The following is an 18804-nucleotide window of genomic DNA, read 5'->3' as shown; positions in this document are numbered from 1 at the left end:
GGCAATGGTGTGACTGTTCCTACAGCCTTGTTGGCAATGGTGTGACTGTTCCTACAGCCTTGTTGGCAATGGTGTGACTGTTCCTACAGCCTTGTTAGCAATAGTGACTGTTCCTACAGCCTTGTTGGCAGTGGTGTGACTGTTCCTACAGCCTTGTTGGCAGTGGTGTGACTGTTCCTACAGCCTTGTTAGCAATAGTGACTGTTCCTACAGCCTTGTTAGCAATGGTGTGACTGTTCCTACAGCCTTGTTGGCAATGGTGCAATCAGCTGGCAGCCCACACCAGTGACTCCTAGAAAAACTGCCACTCTTCTGGGCTTCTCTCCTGACAGGGAAAAAGGAGTGAATAAAAAATATACAAAGTGCACAGCTCTGAGGGATGCTGCCTCACTCCTTGTCAAGCTGGCAGCTGCTGCCCTCCCGTGGCACCACATGAAGCTTCACCTAAAGATTTCCCTGATGCTGAAGCTTTATTTTTTTCGTGCTACCACAGTACAGGTTTTCATGAACTCTAAAAACAAGGTGAATTTATCAATGAGCTCCTGTCCTTATAAGCTTCACCTTCCACATTGTTGCCAGGGGCTGCTGTGCTTTGCTCACAGGGTGACAAAGTGGGAGGAACTTAACGTGGTTTAATGCTTGATATTTGAGACTTTTCTTTCTAGCTCTGCACCACGGAAATCCTACTTCCAAGTTGTGGAAAGAAAAGCATCCTGAAAACAAGCAGGACTTAGAGCCTGCCTTGCACTAGTGCTGAAGAACCACAGCACCCTAGCACTGAAGAGCAACACAGTGCACGTTTATTTAACAACAGTTTTAATTTCAGGGACTGAAATCACAGCTTTGACTGGGGGGGATGATCTCAGCTGGCTCTGAACACTACAGAAGTGGCCTGGTGAAACATACCCAGTTACATATGAAAACTATGATTTATTTAAAAACAGTCTTCTGCTTTTTCCAAGACAAGTTTTTCACAAACTTTTTCACAAAGGACCCGTTTCAGTTCAGTACACCACCAATGGTCTGTAACAGGTAATTTTTTGGTTGCTCAAGGGGTGCTTTTGAGGAAACTTGACAGTTCTTATAATAATTTACCCTGTCATACTCTGCTCTAGATCAAAGTTTGATCTGTGAACATCTGTATGACATAAGAATTGAAAAAGCAGCAAATGAGATTTAAAAAGTGTCAGAAAAGTAGTCTGGGACAGCTTAGTCTGCCTAAAAATTAACTCTGGGCTATGCATAATTTAAATCATCTAAAACCTATGTTTATGCAGGGACAAGCTCACTAGAAGTCGTCTTTAGTGTTGCTGTCATGCTTAAAAAACAGGAATTAAATTAATTTCAGTAGTACTTTTTGTTTCATTAGTCAGGACCTACTTTATTCTGTCTAGGAAATACTAGGCCAGACCAAGGCATATCCAGAGCAGTGGCAATGCATGCAGAGCAAGGATTTTTTTTTTTTTTTTCTTTTTTAAATATGTTCCAAGGAAGCAGTTTAGTTTGAAAGGTATGTTGGAATAGTACAAAAAACACCTCTAAGGATTATGTGGTCTGCTTTGGAGATTATGGGAATGCTTGGTCCCCTCAGTCTCCAGCAGAAAAATGTCACTCCTCACAAGTGCATCAGGAGTCTCACCACCAAGCAGTCTGTTTATAGAAGCAAGCAAATGAAAACTGAAGTCTTTAGTCCAGTTTTTCCTTTACATAAACTCTTGTTCACAGGTCTTTTGAGTAAGTTGCCTTCAGCACAGAGGAGATGAAACCTGATGTCACACTGCTGCCTTCAGTGTGCTACAGAAACAGCCCCTGGGATCCAGCTGAGCATTCCAGGGGTGCTGGAACTTGAGCAGCTCATGGATGATCACAGAGGTGCTGGATCCTCACCTCACAGCTCCTCAGACCAAGCACTGGCACTCCAGTACTCGTTAGGGGAGCATTAACCAGAGGATCCAAGCTGACAGGTACTGACACCAACCCTCTGAACCACGTGCTGCAGAAGGGACCCTTCCAGTCTTTAAATGCTGTAAGACCACGACTCATGCAGCTGGAAGAATTGATTTACAGAGCCAAAAAAAAAAGAATTTTCCTCAAGGGCTGAGCCTCGAGTATCCAGCTAACACGAGGTGGGGGTGTTCAACCTCTCCCAAAACATGTTGCTATTAATTCCATGGGTGATCTGGGGAACTGAGGGAGGATCAGGTCTTGATTTTCACTTTTTTTAACGATCCCTAATTCCTGTGTCTCCAAGTCTCCTCTGTGCCTGAAGTCAATTTTTTTCTGGGTAAAATACCAATGTCTTATCACAGGTGAAGCCAACTCCTGGGATGAGAGTAAAGCTTAGTTTGTAACTAACTTAATGCCTAATTCAAAATTACTAAGGGAGCCTTCTTAGTCACAAGCTTCAAGGCAGACAACAGACCATACCCACCCCAGCTCACACACAGCTTTGACTGCAGCAGAATCAAAGTAACGCCAAGAAGGAATCTGGACCATGAGTTTATAAAACTATTCTTTTACACAGTTGACTCCAGAAGCTTCACCAGTTGGCATGGGGACAGTGTGATGTAAAACCTGATGATCCCATCCCACTGTAGTGAGCAAGGCATTGTCTGAGGGGGACCAGGACAAACCTTTCACAAAGTCTCGATGAGAACGGTTTCTGAACCTGGAAAACACAAACACTGCATCAGCCCCAGGGCACCAATGGGCTCCTGCAATTCCCAGCTGCTGGCTTGCTAGGATGATGCTCCCTTATTCAAGGAGTATTTTCATCTGCCACTCAGCACATGGATAAATCACTTAATGAGAAGCCAGCAAGACAAACAGAGTAGTGAATACAGTCTGTCTGCTACTTACACCTCTGAGAGGTCTGAGTCAAGGACAGCTACTGAGCAGTCTTCACTGATGGAAGCCAGCAAGGGTGAGCTGGAGGAGAGATGAGACCATGGTTAGAACAATCATATACAAGAAAGCCTCAGGGAGAGCCTTGTGAAAAGCAGATTTCCCAGTGAGCCTGACCCCAGTGCAGTGAATTAACAGACACCAAATCTTAGGGAAATTATTTTGTTGTCATTTGGCAGGTTGCCATCATGCCAGGCAGGAACATCCTGCTAGCATCAGTGAGCAATCCTGCTCCAAGCTAATTAGAATTGTAATTAGAAAAATCCCCCCAGTGAGTGGGTCACTGGCTCTGAATACTGCAAAAGTGTTTCCATGTACATTCAGACACTTCTTGTGTCTGAATCAGAAGTGTGATGCTGTGTGTGTAACACGTTGTGTGCTCTGTGTGTATCACCACTGTACCTGTGTGCAGAGAATGCAAATCCTGTGATGGGTCGGGTATGCACAGTGGAGCTGGGGGCAGAATCAGGATTCTTGGTGTCTACTAGTGCAACTGTTCCATTTTCATCACCTGAAAGAGAGGAAGGGACAATGAGGTTATTAGCAAAATCATCACGTGAAAAGAAAGACCTTGATCTGTCTAGTGAAAGTTATATAAAAAGATCACTTCTTACCCAAAACAAAAGTATCACTTTTCTGTGGATGCCACGTGACTGAGGTAGGGAGGTAATTACAGGCACTGCAAACTGTGAGTAAATAAATTGGGATGAGTGAAAAGGCACAAAGACATTCCTGCACTACTCAGCAGTGCTACTGCACCAAGGTGAGTAATGAAAAGCTTATTGTCCTTCTGTGACAGTGCTAGGTTTCCTCAGGCTTTAACAAGATTTTCTGCCCAAATGGTCAGATCATCTGACCTCAAGTTAGACATAGAGAAGTCAGGCATAAAATAATTTTATTCCAACAAAAGCTCAGGCACAAGCAGTGACTGCATGCAGGAACATACCAATTCGAGTAGCTGGTTTTGGGCATCTGGTGTCCCAGAGTAAAGTTCTGCCATCCTATAAATCCAAAGTAAATCAATTTTTTACAATTTATTTCTTTTACAATTTCTTCAGGGGGACTGACCCCCCCTGACCCACACTCAAACCCACACCACCTCTTCCTTTTTGTTAAATGATGCTTCCATTAACTGTCAGTCAGCTCCTACACTCCTCCCCAGAACAGCCCAAGCACATTTCAGTGGGAACCTCTAGAAATCAGCCTGGGGAGTGGGTTAGCAACTTAGCAGACTGAACATGGGCATAACACAGCTTGTAACACAATAGGCAGTTTCTCAGTAAGTGCATTTACCTGTAAGTAACTAAAATTAAACCTCATTTTTATCACAGAGATTGAGATAGAGATGAAGCTTTACCTCAGCACAGGACAGGAACACAGTGTCCTTGTCAGGACTGGCAGCCACACAGGTCACTGCATCCGAGTGAGCTACCAAAACCACAAAAGGAGAAAGAGCCTCAGAGACTGCATCCAACTTCCCTGAACATTCCCAAGGAGCTGTGCAGAGCAGCAGAATAACAAGAGGAGCTCATGCCCTGATACAGCCTCAACTTCCACTCAGCACCAGTCAGCTGCTTCCTACCCAAGTGATGAGCTGCCCCCTCCAAGCACTGCAGCCAAGTCCCAGTGCCACAGACAGCTCTGAGCCTCTCCAGACAAGAGCTCAGTTATCCAGGAGCCGGGGGAGAGGATAAAGCAAAACACAACCTCTGCTGAGCCTAAAGGCCAGGGTACCACCTCCCCAGAGTCTGTCATCCCCAAGGAGCTGCTGTTCCAAACAAGGATGGGTACGGATGGCAGAGTCACCCAGGTGGAAGGAAGATCCCACTAAAGAAGAAATACTCTGAAATACACTTGAGAGGTGCCAGGCAAAGTAATCCTTACAGCATTTGTTTTGTGGGGAGGAATCAAGTAGAAAGAAGTAAGGCTGTGCCAGGAACCCCACAGAGGGGCGTCAGACAAACATGAGGTGACAATCCCAAGAGTGGTTTGGGGGACAGGAGATGAGCAGTGATGCTGTGGGGGGGCCAGGGGACACTCACCTCTGTAGGAGTGCAGCACCGTCTGCTGGGGCAGGTCCCAGACCTTCACGCTGGGGACAAGAACGAGTGGGTCAGTGTCCGGGCCGGCCCTGGGACAAGGCAGCAGGGTTGGGGACACTCACCAGAAGTCCCTGCCCCCGCTGACAGCCTGGGTGCTGCCGGCCAGGACGGACACTGCCACCGCGATGTCATCGTGCTCGTATTTACAGAACTTGTTGACGATCAGGGTTTCGTTCTCGTCCAACTCCCACAGCTCCACGGCGCCTGGGGAGGGGGGGAACCCACCCGGGTTGGCTGGGGACGGGTGGGGGGGTTCACCCACCTCAGGGGATGGGATCCCCGTTCTTACCGGAGTCGGAGGCCACCAGGATGCCCCTGTCAGCCACCCAGCGCAGGTCGGCGACCCCCGCCTCGGTCTGGACGCCGGCGGTGCAGAAGCCCTCGCTGGGGGCTCGCCGGGGGTCGGCGAAGACCCAAAGGGAACCGGTCCAGCAGCGCCCGCTTAGCCCCGAGGCTCCCAGCAGCAAGGCCCCGTCTGCAGGAGAGGAAGGCAGAGATTCCCGGTGAGTGCCCGACACCGCTCCCAGTCCCGGTTCCGGTGCCGGTGCCGCTGCCCCGTTACCCGCTCGGTAGTGCGCTCTCTCCAGGTGCCGCTCCATGCATGCGGGCGCGTTGGGGGGAATGTTCCACTCGGGTCCGGTCTCGGCCTCTCCGCAGCCGGCCGGGGCTGCGGGGGTTGCGGGGGTCGGTGGGGGTTGCTGGGGCGGCGGTTCCTCCATGGCTGCAGCGGAGGGACCGGGACCGGGACCGGGACCAGGACCGGACCGGCACCGCCCCACGTGCTCCCGCCGCGCGCGCGCGCCCCCGCCGCCGCCTCCTCTCGCGAGAGCCCGCGGGATCCGCCCCAACTCTCGCGAGAACCCGCACCGCCGCCATCTTGGTGCGGAGGCGGCCGGCGGTCACCGGGACGAAGCGTTCGGAGTCGCCGCCGCTGCTGACCCGGTACCGGTACCAGCCCCGGTTCTGCTCGCCGTCCCGGTCCCGCCCCCGCCATGCTCTCCCGCCTGGTTCTCCGTGTCGGTGAGTGGAAGGGGAGCGCTGTCTCCCCGGGGTGGGGGGGTTTGTCCTGGCTGAGGCCTCTCCTGACGCGCTCCTCCGCTTCTCTCCCCCCTCAGCCCCGGCCGCGCTGCGGACTCTGCCGCCTCCCGTTACCCTGGGGTGAGTACAGCCCCTCCGGGGGGTGCTGGGGGTTCTGACCCAGGCCCACAGAGGGCCCGGTGTGCCGGGGGCTGGCCCGGCTGCTCCTCCTCTTACTGCCTGGGCTCCCAGGAACCTGCCAGCGTTTGTTTTGAAATAATATTATGCAGGGCTTTTGTCGTTCTCTTTTAAAGTAACGTTCCGGGCTTATAAAATAGAGTGAGAAGGTTGAGAAGGAGGCTCTGGAGGTTACCAAGTCCCACCCCTGCTGAGGGGAGGCGTGTCCAGCCAGTGCTGCCATGGGAGATGGGTCTGAGCCTCAGCTACGCCTGGGGCTGGGTTGGGTTTGATTTGTTGTTTGGGTTTTTTCACGTTAAAAACCTTAATGGAAACTATGTCGCTGTTTCTAGTGTATTGCACACCACAAGGACACTGCATACAACTCGGGAGGCTTTGGCTCCTTTGCCACCTCTGCCTGAGAAAGGAGGAGAAGTCCGCCATGGTTTGATCCCCGAGGAGTTTTTCCAGTTCCTCTATCCTAAAACAGGAGTTACAGGTTAATATATACTTTTTTATTTTTAATGTGTGTTTGGTTATGCTTAGTTAGCTCTCTTCATTACTTTAGGCTTAGGAAAAGCTGATAAATAAGGGAAAATGATTGTTTGCATGTGCAGGAGGTTGTGAGGAATGAGCCAGCACAGAGCTCCCTGGGTTTAAAGGTTGGCACCTGTGCTCTTAAAAAAGGTTGAAAGCTGTCATGAGCTTGGCCTTGCAGGGAGATTTGTTTGCCTGGTGACCCTCAGAACCTTTTAACAGAGATTTTTGCCTGCTCCTGAATTAGCAGAAGCAGCAGGTCCCATGCAGGGTGCAAATTTCTTCCACTTCTGGTGAAACACCCTGGGGGGAGTTGGGTTTTTGGTGTTGGTTGTGGTAAAAGAGAAACTTCCTGATATTGCAAGCCTTAAAGTAGCTACCTCTTGAGTGAGTCTCCTCATGCTTTGTACAAATAATGCTGCTTGGTTTTATTTCAGGACCTTACATGCTGGGGACTGGACTGGTGCTTTATTTGCTCTCTAAGGAAATCTATGTAGTTAACCACGAGACAGTTGCATCCATGTGCATCTTATCAGTCATCATCTATGCCATAAAGAAATTCGGGGGTGATGTAGCAGCTTTTGCTGACAAACTTAATGAGGTAACAAACTCCAGTCTAACTCTGTAGTAGCTAATGACTGCTCTGGGTTATCTGCTCAGTTGCTAAAATAAATGCTGTGTCAGAACGTCAGAAACCTGAGCCTGCTGTCTTCAGAATGCTGATGAAATGAAGTTTGTTTCAGACCTCCTTTTGGAATTGTTAGGTGATTCCCAAAAGTAAAACTTATCACAGCAGCAGAACTGATTGTTTTTCAAAGGGTGATTGATTGTGAGCCCTCATCCTCCTGTTCTGCCACCCAGAACCTCAGCCCTGCCACAATCTGCTTTCTGCAGGCACTGCTCAAACCTTAGAGCAGAACTCCACAAGGTAGTGGCACAGAGCTTGTTTCCTTTGCACCTTCCTTTCATTCTGAAAGTGTCTTTCTTGTTGTTGTTGCTTCTTTCAGGAGAAAGTCTCCAAAGCTTTAGAGGTTAAAAATGAAGCTATGAAAGCTCTGGAGACGGCGATAGAGGAGGAGAAGAAGGAGCAGTGGAGGCTGGAGGGGAGGAGTTACCTCTTTGATGCTAAACGGGTATGGAGCTAAAGCTCTGCCCCGCCCTCCCCTGCCCCGCCCTCCCCTGCCCCGCCCTCCCCTGCCCCGCCCTCCCCTGCCCCGCCCTCCCCTGCCCCACCCCACCCCACCCTCCTCCGCCCCGCCCTTCCCTTCGTTCCCTGCTCTCTGCTCCACCTTGGGGCCTCTCAGGTTTCTGCCCAAGTCCCGTTCCAGCCCCTGCTCCAGATCCCTTTTCTGCAGCAGGAGTTGTGCTGCTGCTTTCTCCTCCACCCAGCACAAGGCCCCTGGCTCCCTCTCTGCAGAACAACGTGGCCATGCTGCTGGAGACCAATTACCGGGAGCGGCTCCTCACCGTGTACAACGAGGTGAAGAAGAGGCTGGACTACCAGGTGGCCATGCAGACCCTGAAACGCCAGAAAGAGCAAGATCACATGATTCAGTGGGTGGAGAAAAGTGTTGTTCAGAGCATCACCCCTCAGCAGGTACCGGGGCTTCTCCTCTGCTTTACCTCTCAGTTTGTACAAACGCTTCCTGCCCGGTGCTCCCGGCTCCTGGAGGGGATGGGGTCAGCTCTGGGTGGCTGAGCAGGAGCCAGCAAGCCCTCTGGTTTGGTCACAGTGTTCATGGTGTCAGCACGGAGCTGAACTGGTGATAAAATATATGGGCAGCAGGGCAGGGAATTGTGTGTGTAAAACCCTGGCAGTTCAAGGGCTGCGGGTGGGCTCTGGGCCTCCTCAGGGAATGAAACAGAACAGAAAAATCCATCACCAGCTCTGCGTGCTGATGGCTCCTGCTGGGCCTGCTTTGGGGTAGCCTGTAGCTCGTTTTATGGGTCTCAAAGGGATATCAGAACTGCTTTAGGGTGTACATTTTGCTCGTTTCAGCTCCTCAAAGCTGTTTCTCTCTCTCTTGCAGCAGAAGGAGAGCATTGCCAAGTGCATCTTGGACCTCAAGGCGCTGTCGAAGAGCGCGCGGGTGGCAGCGTAACCACGGTGATCCCTGCCCCGTCCCTCATGTTCAGACTGTATGGTTCTAAAGTGTCATTAAACAGACAAACCCACCAACCACTCTGCTGTCTTTCACTAGCAGTAGCAACAGTGATTTCACTTGTGTGTTAGAAACAGGCAGGTCACTCACACAACCTCTGCAGACCTATAGGTATCTTCTGTCAGCGTAAGTTCTGATATCAGAATGAGTGCTCGTGCCCCCATTCACCTCATCTGGTACTTGCAGGTGCTCTGAATGAGTGTCTGAATCTTTAAAATTGACTGAACAAAACCACTTTCATAACAAAGCTTCAAATATTGATGAAAGCACCTTCCTGTCCTGTGGAAGAGGATGTAGCTGGCAGGAAACACATCAAAAGCTACCAGAAAACTTGGCTTCAACTGAACCCTGACCATATTAATTTTAAAACAGTGAAATGGATGAGTTTATTCTAAAGGGAGGGGATTTTTTCCTGATTTTTCATAGGAAAAAAGCTGGTCTTTTCTCATGCAACAAGGAAAATACTGGATGTGCATTATGATAACACACAGTTCAAGGCTTGTACTTTTCATTTTACAGGGAGCTGTTCCCAGAAGAATGTTATTTCTCTAATGCCCCACCTATGTGTAGTCTCCTTGGTGTTGGGAAGTGGTTTATTTAGCAAAGTTAAGAGATTAGGGTGTGCTAATGTGCTTTTATTTTATGGGGACTGGTGCTGCAGTAGGAAAATCATCATTTTTAGTGGTGTCAGTAAAACAGCACCGTGGTTACAGCTTTCAGTGCAACAGCTCAGCAGAAAAGGCATTCTTGTCAGGTCAGAACTTTAATAAGGTGAGCTAACTGCAGCTGCCTTCTATCTTAGATCAGTTCCTGAGAATGCAGGTGTGTGTCAGTTTCCTGGGGGTTTGTTGTTTTTTTGGTTGGTTTGTTGTTGGGTTGGTTTTGGTTTTTTTCCAAATAAAAAGTGAAGTTGCTCAACTTCCATTTTTGTGTAGCCCCACACTTGACTGACACTCGAGCTTTAACAAGTTTGACACAGATTCATCTCACCCAGCAAGCAGTGAAGCTGTGAGAAGGCTCCAGGAGTTTCCTACCAGCAGCTCTGAGGTGTGAGGTGAGGTGCAGCCCTGTCACCCTCCTGGTTTTTAATTTATTTCTGTCCCTATTTCTATTTATTTTATTTATTGCAGGGGCAGTGCAGGGGCTGGGGAGCTCTCCTGGGCAGTGATGGGTGTGCAGGTGACAGCAGTGGGGAAGGGGTTGTTTGGTTGGGTGTTTCTGTCAGCTGCTCCATGCTGTGCTCTGCAAGCTGTGTAGTGACCCCAGGGTGGGAGTTCTGGAGCAGATTGGTGATTCCTTATCTCTGAGATTCCATCCCCAGATTGGAGAAGAAAGGTGCTGTGTCTGCTTGGGTGGGGATAGTGTAACCTCAGACATCGAAACTTGAAGGGGCATTTTGTCAAAAGAAAAAAAAAAAAAAAAAGCTGCTTCTGATCATGAAAATGCTCATAAGGTTCACTCAGTTCCATCTCCTGCAAAAATAGCAGTCTGGGTGGTTTTTAGGGATTAAATACAGCCCATAGAGCAGCTCGTTGACCCCAGTGGTGCCTGTGCACGTGCATCACCAGGAGTGAGACAGCAGGAAGCAGGATTTGTGCTGGGAAATTGCCAGTTTGCTGCTCTGGCTTTGTGCCAGTTGGATTAAGACGTCTGAAACACTGCTAAAAACTAAATTAAGTCTGAGTTAGGAGCTGGTGATAGGTTTGTTTTGCTCTAAGGGTGTCTGTACATACATAAGTATAACCTTTCCTCCCCCCTGCTTCCTTTTAGCTCCTCTTGCTGTTCATTAGTGTTTGGAGAGGATGGGAGATAACCCCTCCAAAGCAAATACAGGTATTTTCTTAGTCAAAGAATTTCCATAGATGAAGTTCTTCACCAGGCTGCTGTTGTCCTGACTCAAGGGGTAGCTCAGCAGGAGATGTGTCTGGGGAAGAGCAGCCTGACTGCTAAAGGCTCCTCTGGGGCAGTGATAAAATATGAATAATTTCATTTTTCTGTTACTTTCAGCCCTCTGGCAGGGATGTGCCATGCTTAAAATAAAACTGACTTGAATAGGTGCATGGCTTTATGTAGCTCTTGTTGCTTGTAATATTACTGAAGAAATTAACGTATTTGAAAACCAGGTTTTGATTTATTTCTTTTCCTGTTTGCTTACAGTTCCACCAGAGCCTGTTCCCACTACAGTCACTGTGCACACCACGGTGTGTTCCCCCATGTCTGACTTTAAAGGTTCAGAACACAAATGCTGGATTGATAAGTAAATGCTCCACCTTTATTTCCTGACTTCAGACACAAATTTCCTGCTCCCTCCCTGAGGGAGGAGTCACAGATGCAATACATTTTATGAAGGTTGTGTAGAATTTCCTAGTCTGTGCAGTAGGAATTTCAGGCATGGTGATGCCTAATGCAGATAAACAGCTCTGTCTCATGAGGCCTGGGATAAATGATGTGCTACATTTCATGAAGTTTGGTGAATTTGAGACCTACTGATTCTTCAACAGCTCTGTTAAAACTTGTAATTCTGACACGAGTTTCTGTGTATCAACAGCCCTGAGATACTCTACATATCCTTAGCCTTTGTCTCTGGCATCCTGGTGACTGTTCTGCTTTTTTTAATCATCCACCTCTTCAGAAAAAGTAAGTGGCACAGTAGAGGGAATGTGGGGAGCAGGATGATGCAGACCTGGTGGCTGAGGAGTGTTTAGCATCTCGTGCTGCTCACCTCAGAGTGGATGGAGCTGATTTTTATGCTCTTTGGGCTGCATCTCCCAGCACTAAGGTTTCAAACTTCTGTAGAAGTTCCATTGAAAGAGGCTGGAGTTTTGTCTCTCTTGAACTAAGTGTATTGATGGACAGGTCATTCCTGGCAGTAACTCCATGGATCATCTGGCAGGCTGTTTTTGTGGAAGAATTAGCTAAGCACTGCTTAGGTTTGGGTTTGGTTTGTTGGTTTTTTTTGTCTCATCTGGCCACCCTGAGTTCTCACCAGGTCCAGGAGCTGCTTCCATCTTAGCCCAGGCACTTCCAGGAGGTGTGCATGGACTGAGCTGCTCTCCTGCCTGGGCTGCCCAGCTGCTCCCTGGGCAGTGAAGGTCCAAGCCATGAACCCAGAGCAGTGTCACCCCCCTGAGCCTCCCAAACTGCTGTCCCCCTCAGGCAGCTGAGACTGATGTCCCTCTCCTTCCTAGGGTATAAGAGATCCTCCCAAAATTCACAAGTTCCCTTCCAGAGAGTGACTGAGGAACCTGCTAAGGACACCCAGGTAAGGGTCACAACTTTTTTTTCTAACACTTTACACAGAGATTTCAGATTCTTGATAAATATTAATTTAGGAGGGAGGGGGGAGAAAAAGGGCTTGTTCTTGCAAAACTCAAGCATTACCTGGGCAGCAGCAGGAAAGATCCTTTCTCTGCTATGCCAGGGCTCAGATGCTACACTCACCATCTATTCCCAGGGTTCTGGGGCTTAACTAAATCCCTAGTGAGGCACGTTAGGGAAACACCTTTTTAAAGGGCAAGCATTTCTTCAGTCCCTGTCATTGATTCTTTGGAAGACCCTAATGCAGCATCAACCCAGGATCCTGAGCTGGTCTGACAACAGGGCTGGGACAGACTGGGACTGTGGCTTTGAAGACAAATTAAAAAGAGGAAACTCATGGTGGGGTAGGATGCTTGCACACTCTCTGATGCCTGTGGCTTCTTCCACTTCCCCAGACTGAGGCTGCCTACTCCACCGTGGCTTTCCATCGGCGTCAGACACCCGTGTGATGGTGAAGTTTCTGGTGAAATGAAGGTACTGGTGCACCCCAAATGCTCCTGGGACATTGGATCAAGGCCTGTAGTGCTCTGAGCAATGCCAGCACTGCTGTGTGTAACTTCAGCTCATTTTATAGATACAAGGGGAAACTAATGTCTCCTGTTCCAGACTGCCTGCCAGTAGCTGTGGACAGAATGCTTTTTGTGCTGTAGTTCCTCCTCTGTAGAAACCTCAGAGAGTCCTTGCAATGCAGTTGTGACATTTCCTTTGTGTGTTTGCTCTTGCTTTGAACTACCTGAAAACTGAAAAATGGAAGTTTATCCATCTACTCATGTCGTGCCCTCGTGTTTCCCTTTTACAGATGGTAGCATTTTGCATTTTTATGGTTGTCTTTTTTTTTTTAATTTTAATTTTTTTTAAATTGCCAAATGCTCTGATTAGTTATTTTTTGGTATTATGGTAATGAAATGTTTTCATGTAAATACCTATTTCCTGGCTGGGTCACATATAAGAAATGCTCAAGGACTCTCTGGCTGCCCCAAGTTCTGGCACTGTTAATTCACGTCCTGTTTCCCACACACGTTCTCACATTGAAGAGGTAAAGATCATCCCTTTGCCATGAGCTGGGGGGGAAAAACCTCTGGAACTCCGCAGCCTCAGAGCAGTTTCTCTGCATGTGCCCAGGGCAGGAGGTTCGTGTTCCGAGGCTGGGTCCTCCCCCTCTGTCCTGCACGGACGGATCGGAACCGAATTTCCGCTGCCTCAGCAGCGCTGGGGGCTCCGGGAGCCTCCTGGTCCATGGCCATCAGGGAGGTTCCGATTCGGTCCGGTACTGCCAGAACTGCCCCGGGGGAATCTCTTGGGCAGGAGACGTGGATCGGACTTGCAGCCTCCAGGGAGCCGAATCTGCATTCGAGGGGGTTCCGAGGCTGGGTTCCGAGGCCCGGTTCGGAGGAGCTGGGCCGGTCCTGCCGCCCGGGGGCAGCACGGATCCGCGTCGGAGCTCCGGGCGGGGGGGAGCGGGAGCTCCGCGGGTGCTGCTGCCTCTTTCCTGCCCAGAAATTCAGACCCGAAGTTCGCTGCCCCTCGGTCTCGTGAATAATTTTCTGCTTTTCTGTTGGATTTGCGACCGTGCAGCAAAATCCTTCGGAAGTTCTTGGTCAGTGGCTTCCTTCTCTGTGAACGGAGCTGAACTCTGAGCAGGGCAGAGCTCTGGCCAGTGACAGGGGTTACATCAGAAAATAAATTGGGATCTCTGATCTCAGCTAAAGGAGCAGCTGCCAGGACTTTCTGAGATAACCAAGGGAATGATGTGCTCCCCTTTCTGCTCTTTCTGGATGACTTTTGTTATTTAAAGATGGAGAAAAATACCCTGGGCTTTAATGACCCTTTTTCAGGTTGACCCATGTTCCCTAAAAACAGGCAGTGTGAGCTGGGGGGTGATATTTACTGCAATTCCTGCACCAGCCTAATCAAGAAGATGATTAAAACAGTCTGGAGGTCTCCTGCAGGCTGCTTTTCCTGACTGTCATGAGAGAAGAGCAGGCTGAATGAATATAAAATCAGTTTAATGTTTATTATTACTCATAAAAATGGGGCAACACTGACTGCAGCACAAGTTGACCAGACTTCAAATTTATAGCCCAAAACGACAGAGAAGACAAAGGGTGTAAGAGCAGTCAGTGAGGACATGGCTGCACTGCAAACTGCTGGGTACCAACAGCAAAGAGCACACTCAGCCTGGTTTTCAGTGCACCCAGTCAATCCTTATAGAAAAAAAAAATCCACAACACTGGACAAAATTTGTCTCTAGTATCTGTTCTGTATTTTAAAATGATTTAATAAAAATATGTATTCGGACTTGTATTTTGAAGTAGGCTTGAGATCTGTATTTTCCATATATTTATATTTTTTTATTATTTTTCTCTGTTTTCCCATGAGTTTCTTACCAGAGTGGTTTATCAGTGGTCTGTTAGACACTGGCAGGTCAACATTTGCTGTTTATTTATGATTGTTGCTCTGTTGATTGTCCTCTAAGAACAGGGCCTGGTTTTTTGCACAGGATGTAGGTCCTTAAAATGAACAGGTATGTGGTTTTGAATTTCTTTATCTTGCAAGCATAGACAACGGGGTTCATGGCAGAGTTGGCATGGGATAAGAGGATTCCCAGGTACATCAAGTACGGGGGGATCTGACACTCGGGGTGAAAATAGGCAACACAGTTTATAATGCAGAGAGGCAGCCAGGATATGGCAAAGAGGAAGAGAACAAGTGCCAGGGATTTGGCTGTCCTGAACTCCTGCCCATAAAACCCCCCAGCCCCTCTCACACTGGGTGTCCCCTGGCTGAGCTTCGTGCGGATGATGTAGAAGATTTCAGCGTACAGAGCACTCATGATGAGCAGAGGGATCAGGGTCCATGAGAAGAAGCCAAAATACACCATGTAGTCCATGCTCATCACAGAGGTGAATCGACACCTGATCAAGTCAGAGTTTCTTTGTTCTCTCTTGTTCCACCCGAACATGGGGACCAATCCCACCAGCAGAGACAGAGACCAGCACAGACCCAGTGCCCACCAAACTCTCCTCTCTGTCGTGATTATTTTGTATCTGTTGGGAAGAAAACCCAGGGCATGTTAAACAGAAATGTAAGCTGAACTCTGCTTGACTTGCCCTCTTTATAAATGGGTATTTTCTACTGTTTTTTTTTTTTTTCTTGTTTCACTATGATCTTAGTGCTCCTCCAAATACAGAAAAGATTCTGCTTTTCACAGTCCTATCTTATGTCTTAGCTCTCTTGCATGTACAAGAGAGCTCTACATTTTTTATGCCATTTGCAGGACTAAACTGTCCATTCTCACTTCAGTTTTATAAGCCCTTTCCTGATTAAAATAATCTGACTTCTTTTGTGCTCCAGGTGATGCTCTGCATTTCTAGCTTGCCTACTTTTCCACACAGAAGAAGTGAACGGCTTCTTAAGTTAGCCCTGAATAAGCCTGCTACTTCTTTTGAATTTTCAGCAAACGTTTAAGGAATTTTACTTAAAAGACTCACCTTGAAGAAATCTATAGCCCTCTCAGCATCCTGCACAGTTAACTGCACAGCTGAAGAATTCAGCTCTTGGACCACAGACCTGCTCAGCAGTGACACGGAGCCACCGGTGTCCCCTGGGCTGCTGACTGCAGAGGGATGGCTGTGGATGGTTCATCTCGGGTGGGTTTTCAGGCACAGGTGTTTCCTCTGTGCCTTTGGAGCATGTGATCAGAGTCAATATCTGTCAGAAAAGGGCCAGCACTCACCTGGTGGGCAGCTTCACACGCAGGTACCTGTCGACCGCGATGGCCAAGAGGGAGAAGATGGAGGCATTGGTGAACATCACCATCAGGCAGCACAGGAACAGGCAGGTCTGGAAGTGAACGCTGATGCCCAGGCTCACCACGATGGCCAAGGGCATGACAAGGATCCCCACGGAGATGTCAGCCAGTGCCAGGGAGGCGATGAAGTAGAGAGTGGTGTTCTGGAAGGTGGAGTTGAGCTTCACCACCCAGATGACCAAGATGTTACCCAAAGTGGCAAACAGAGCAACCAGGCACTCTGTCCCGATGTAAATCCCATCCAGGCTGCTCAGCACCAGGCTGCTGTTGGGCATGGCAAGCTGCTGCAGAGGCTCCCACCCTGGCTGGGGCTGCAGAAGGGAGCGTGGGCATCGGTGGCCTCCCGGGTGATTTGTCCCCTCTGTCCCGTGCTCAGCAGTTCTGTGACTGCAGTGTTCAAACCTCTGCCAGTATTTCCTGTCCTTGGCACTCGGGCAGCAGATCAGCTGTTGCCTTTCCCCAGAGATGCAAATATTTCAGCCTCCAGGAAGTCTTCTCTGCTCTGCTCACACCCGAAGCTCAGAGCATCCCTTCAGCAGCCCAGGATCCATAACGTGCTTTGGAAATCAGGTTTTTGAAGGGGAAAAAATGACAAAGCTCCCACAAGCCTGCTTACCAGTGACTGATAAACAAACTCTTTAACTGCTTCCTCTTCCCAGCCACAGTTTTAGAAGTGTGAAAGGGGTAACTTAGAGCTGATTGTGCAAAACTGCCACTTATCAGTCCAGATAATCTCTCTGCAGACACTGTAGGAAATGAGGGAGTCCAGTGTATATTAGAAGGGTGTTTTGTTAAAATCCAGTACTTGCTTTAATTCAGGGTATGCCATTTAATGTCCTGAGATGGCCAAAAAATGCCTTTTACTGGGACCTTTCTCATTCTGACAAGAACACTGCCATAATTCGGGTGACATTTCCAGCGAGAGCCCCCATTTCCACCAGAAACCAGTATGATGGCCAGCAAAGCTGTGGTCAGAGAGTGGCCTGCCTTCTTCTGTTTTGTTTACAGAAGACAGAGAAACTAAGAAAAGATGTGGGAAGTGGTGGGGAATAGTGGGGAGAGGATGTGAAAGCTGAGACAGCTGAGATCTGCTCGCTGCAGCTCAGCCTGGCAGCGCGTGGTGCCCAGCTCCTGGATCTGGGTCTGAAGGGAAGGAGCTGCTGCTCTCCTTCCAGATGGAACTGGGATGCAGATGTGAGCTCCTGCCAGCCTGTGCACAAATAGAAATGTGCACTCTCCAGGAATGAGCAAACAGCAAGCAAATAATTAGGGGGATGGTGCCTTATTAGTGTAAAGAAGCTCTGTGCCAACATGGGTGATGTTTGGTTTCCTGGATGCTGAGTTCTCCATCTCTGCCACCCAAATTTCTGGCAAAACTGAGGATGGGGAAGTGAAATCAGCCCTGGGAGAAGACAGAGACAGAAATAAATGAGACTTCTTTATTCTCCATGATTGAAAGGACAAATTCTGCTTGCCTTGAATTTGATGTAAGTGTTTCTCACTCCCTGACAAGGGGACCTCTTGGTAGAGTTACAGCTGGGAAAATGGGGAGCTGCTGAGACCCAGGCTGCAGCTGAACTCAGCTGTGCTGGTTTTCCAGTCAAATCTGATGGCCCTGAAGGGCTCCCTCCTTTTCTGCTCTCCCCTGGGCACACGCTGTGCTCCTGCTGAGAGCCTTTGGGAACATTTGGCAGAGCTCAGGCTGCAGAGCTGCACATGGGTGCTGAGAGCTCTCTGCTTATCTCTGCTGCTGGCTGGGCTCCCCTTGTGTGCACACAGAGATGCCAGGATGGGTGATCCTTCTGCTGGTGCCATTGGTGTGCTCAGAGTATTTGGATGTCTCTGCGCCACACACAGCAATAATTTTGTGATAAAAAGAGCTGTAAATTGGAGCAGGCTGCCTGGTGCAGGCCGATAAAGCTGGCAGCAGGAGAGGTTGTGAGTAAGGAGGATCAGGCTTGGCTGCACAGGGTTCATTTCTCCATCCCTTCTTGGTACTGGGTGGGCACCAAACCCTGAGCAAAGGCAGAGTCTGGTGGACACCTCAGCAGCTCCAGACACCCCCAGGATCTGCTGCCACGTGAAACTTGCAGCTGGAGCAAGTTTGTGAGCCAGCAACTGAAGGCTTTGGGTTAGATCAGGGTTCAGAGGTGTATTTTTAGATCATGTCATTTAGCTGGCACGGGGGTGTCTGCAGAGCTCTACAGAGAAGGAGGCTGGGGGCAGGTTGGGTTAACCCCTGGGCAGCAGAGTCCAGGGATGTTGTAGGTCTGTGGGGTTAAAAGGTGTTTTGGGTCCTGGTCCCTGAGCATCTGATGGATTTGCCATTTAAAGGCTGCAGGCAGCTCGATCTGTTCTTGGATGGCTCCAGCGAAAGGCTTCCAGCTATTCCCCCAGGATCCTCCTACATCCTGGTGAGATAAGGATCAGGAAGGGAACGGTCTATCTGCAATCTCAGCTGCGGCTTGGAGCACAGATTCCCTTTTCACACTGGGGGTGGAGAACCGATTTTCTAGAAAAAAAAAAAAAAAAAAAAAAAAAATTTCTAAGTGACACGCAGATGGCGGAAAAAAAAAAAATTACCCCACAACAATGCTTCTTATCATGTGAGCCAACAACAGCAAGAGCTGCCTTTGTTCTGCTGGGCTGTGAGATGTTGGAGCCTCCTTGCAGGCAGCCCTGCCCGCACTGCCCTGGGGCTGGGGGCTCCTGGAGCTGCCCCCGAATGGTCCCGGTGAGCCCCAGCATCACTTCCAGGCATCCTTGGAGAAGTTTC

General features: G+C 49.1%; 3 protein-coding genes across 3 annotated transcripts; 1 reads left to right on the top strand and 2 right to left on the bottom strand.

Annotated features, from left to right (window-relative positions):
* Positions 1–910: 910 nt before the first annotated feature.
* Positions 911–5751, bottom strand: WDR77 (WD repeat domain 77). The gene is made up of 10 exons (XM_071768553.1): positions 5569–5751; positions 5296–5481; positions 5069–5210; positions 4947–4996; positions 4262–4332; positions 3851–3905; positions 3519–3590; positions 3307–3415; positions 2860–2928; positions 911–2668 (listed from the first exon to the last, which is right to left on the bottom strand). Exons 1-10 carry the CDS (start codon positions 5723–5725, stop codon positions 2509–2511), a joined length of 1071 nt encoding a protein of 356 aa, XP_071624654.1. The 5' UTR covers positions 5726–5751; the 3' UTR covers positions 911–2508.
* Positions 5752–5871: 120 nt separating this feature from the next.
* Positions 5872–8916, top strand: ATP5PB (ATP synthase peripheral stalk-membrane subunit b). The gene is made up of 7 exons (XM_071768555.1): positions 5872–6026; positions 6122–6164; positions 6554–6699; positions 7175–7338; positions 7745–7870; positions 8155–8334; positions 8768–8916. Exons 1-7 carry the CDS (start codon positions 5999–6001, stop codon positions 8837–8839), a joined length of 759 nt encoding a protein of 252 aa, XP_071624656.1. The 5' UTR covers positions 5872–5998; the 3' UTR covers positions 8840–8916.
* A 5697-nt stretch (positions 8917–14613) lies between these two features.
* On the bottom strand, positions 14614–17005 carry LOC139807510 (adenosine receptor A3-like). Its single transcript, XM_071768554.1, has 2 exons — positions 15954–17005; positions 14614–15264 (listed from the first exon to the last, which is right to left on the bottom strand). Exons 1-2 carry the CDS (start codon positions 16301–16303, stop codon positions 14661–14663), a joined length of 954 nt encoding a protein of 317 aa, XP_071624655.1. The 5' UTR covers positions 16304–17005; the 3' UTR covers positions 14614–14660.
* Between the last annotated feature and the right edge of the window lie 1799 nt (positions 17006–18804).

This window comes from Heliangelus exortis, chromosome 25, assembly GCF_036169615.1.
Source record: "Heliangelus exortis chromosome 25, bHelExo1.hap1, whole genome shotgun sequence".
Lineage (NCBI taxonomy): Eukaryota > Metazoa > Chordata > Aves > Apodiformes > Trochilidae > Heliangelus > Heliangelus exortis.
The sequence above is the reverse complement of the archived record's forward strand: the minus strand, read 5'-3'. Positions and strand labels throughout refer to the sequence as shown.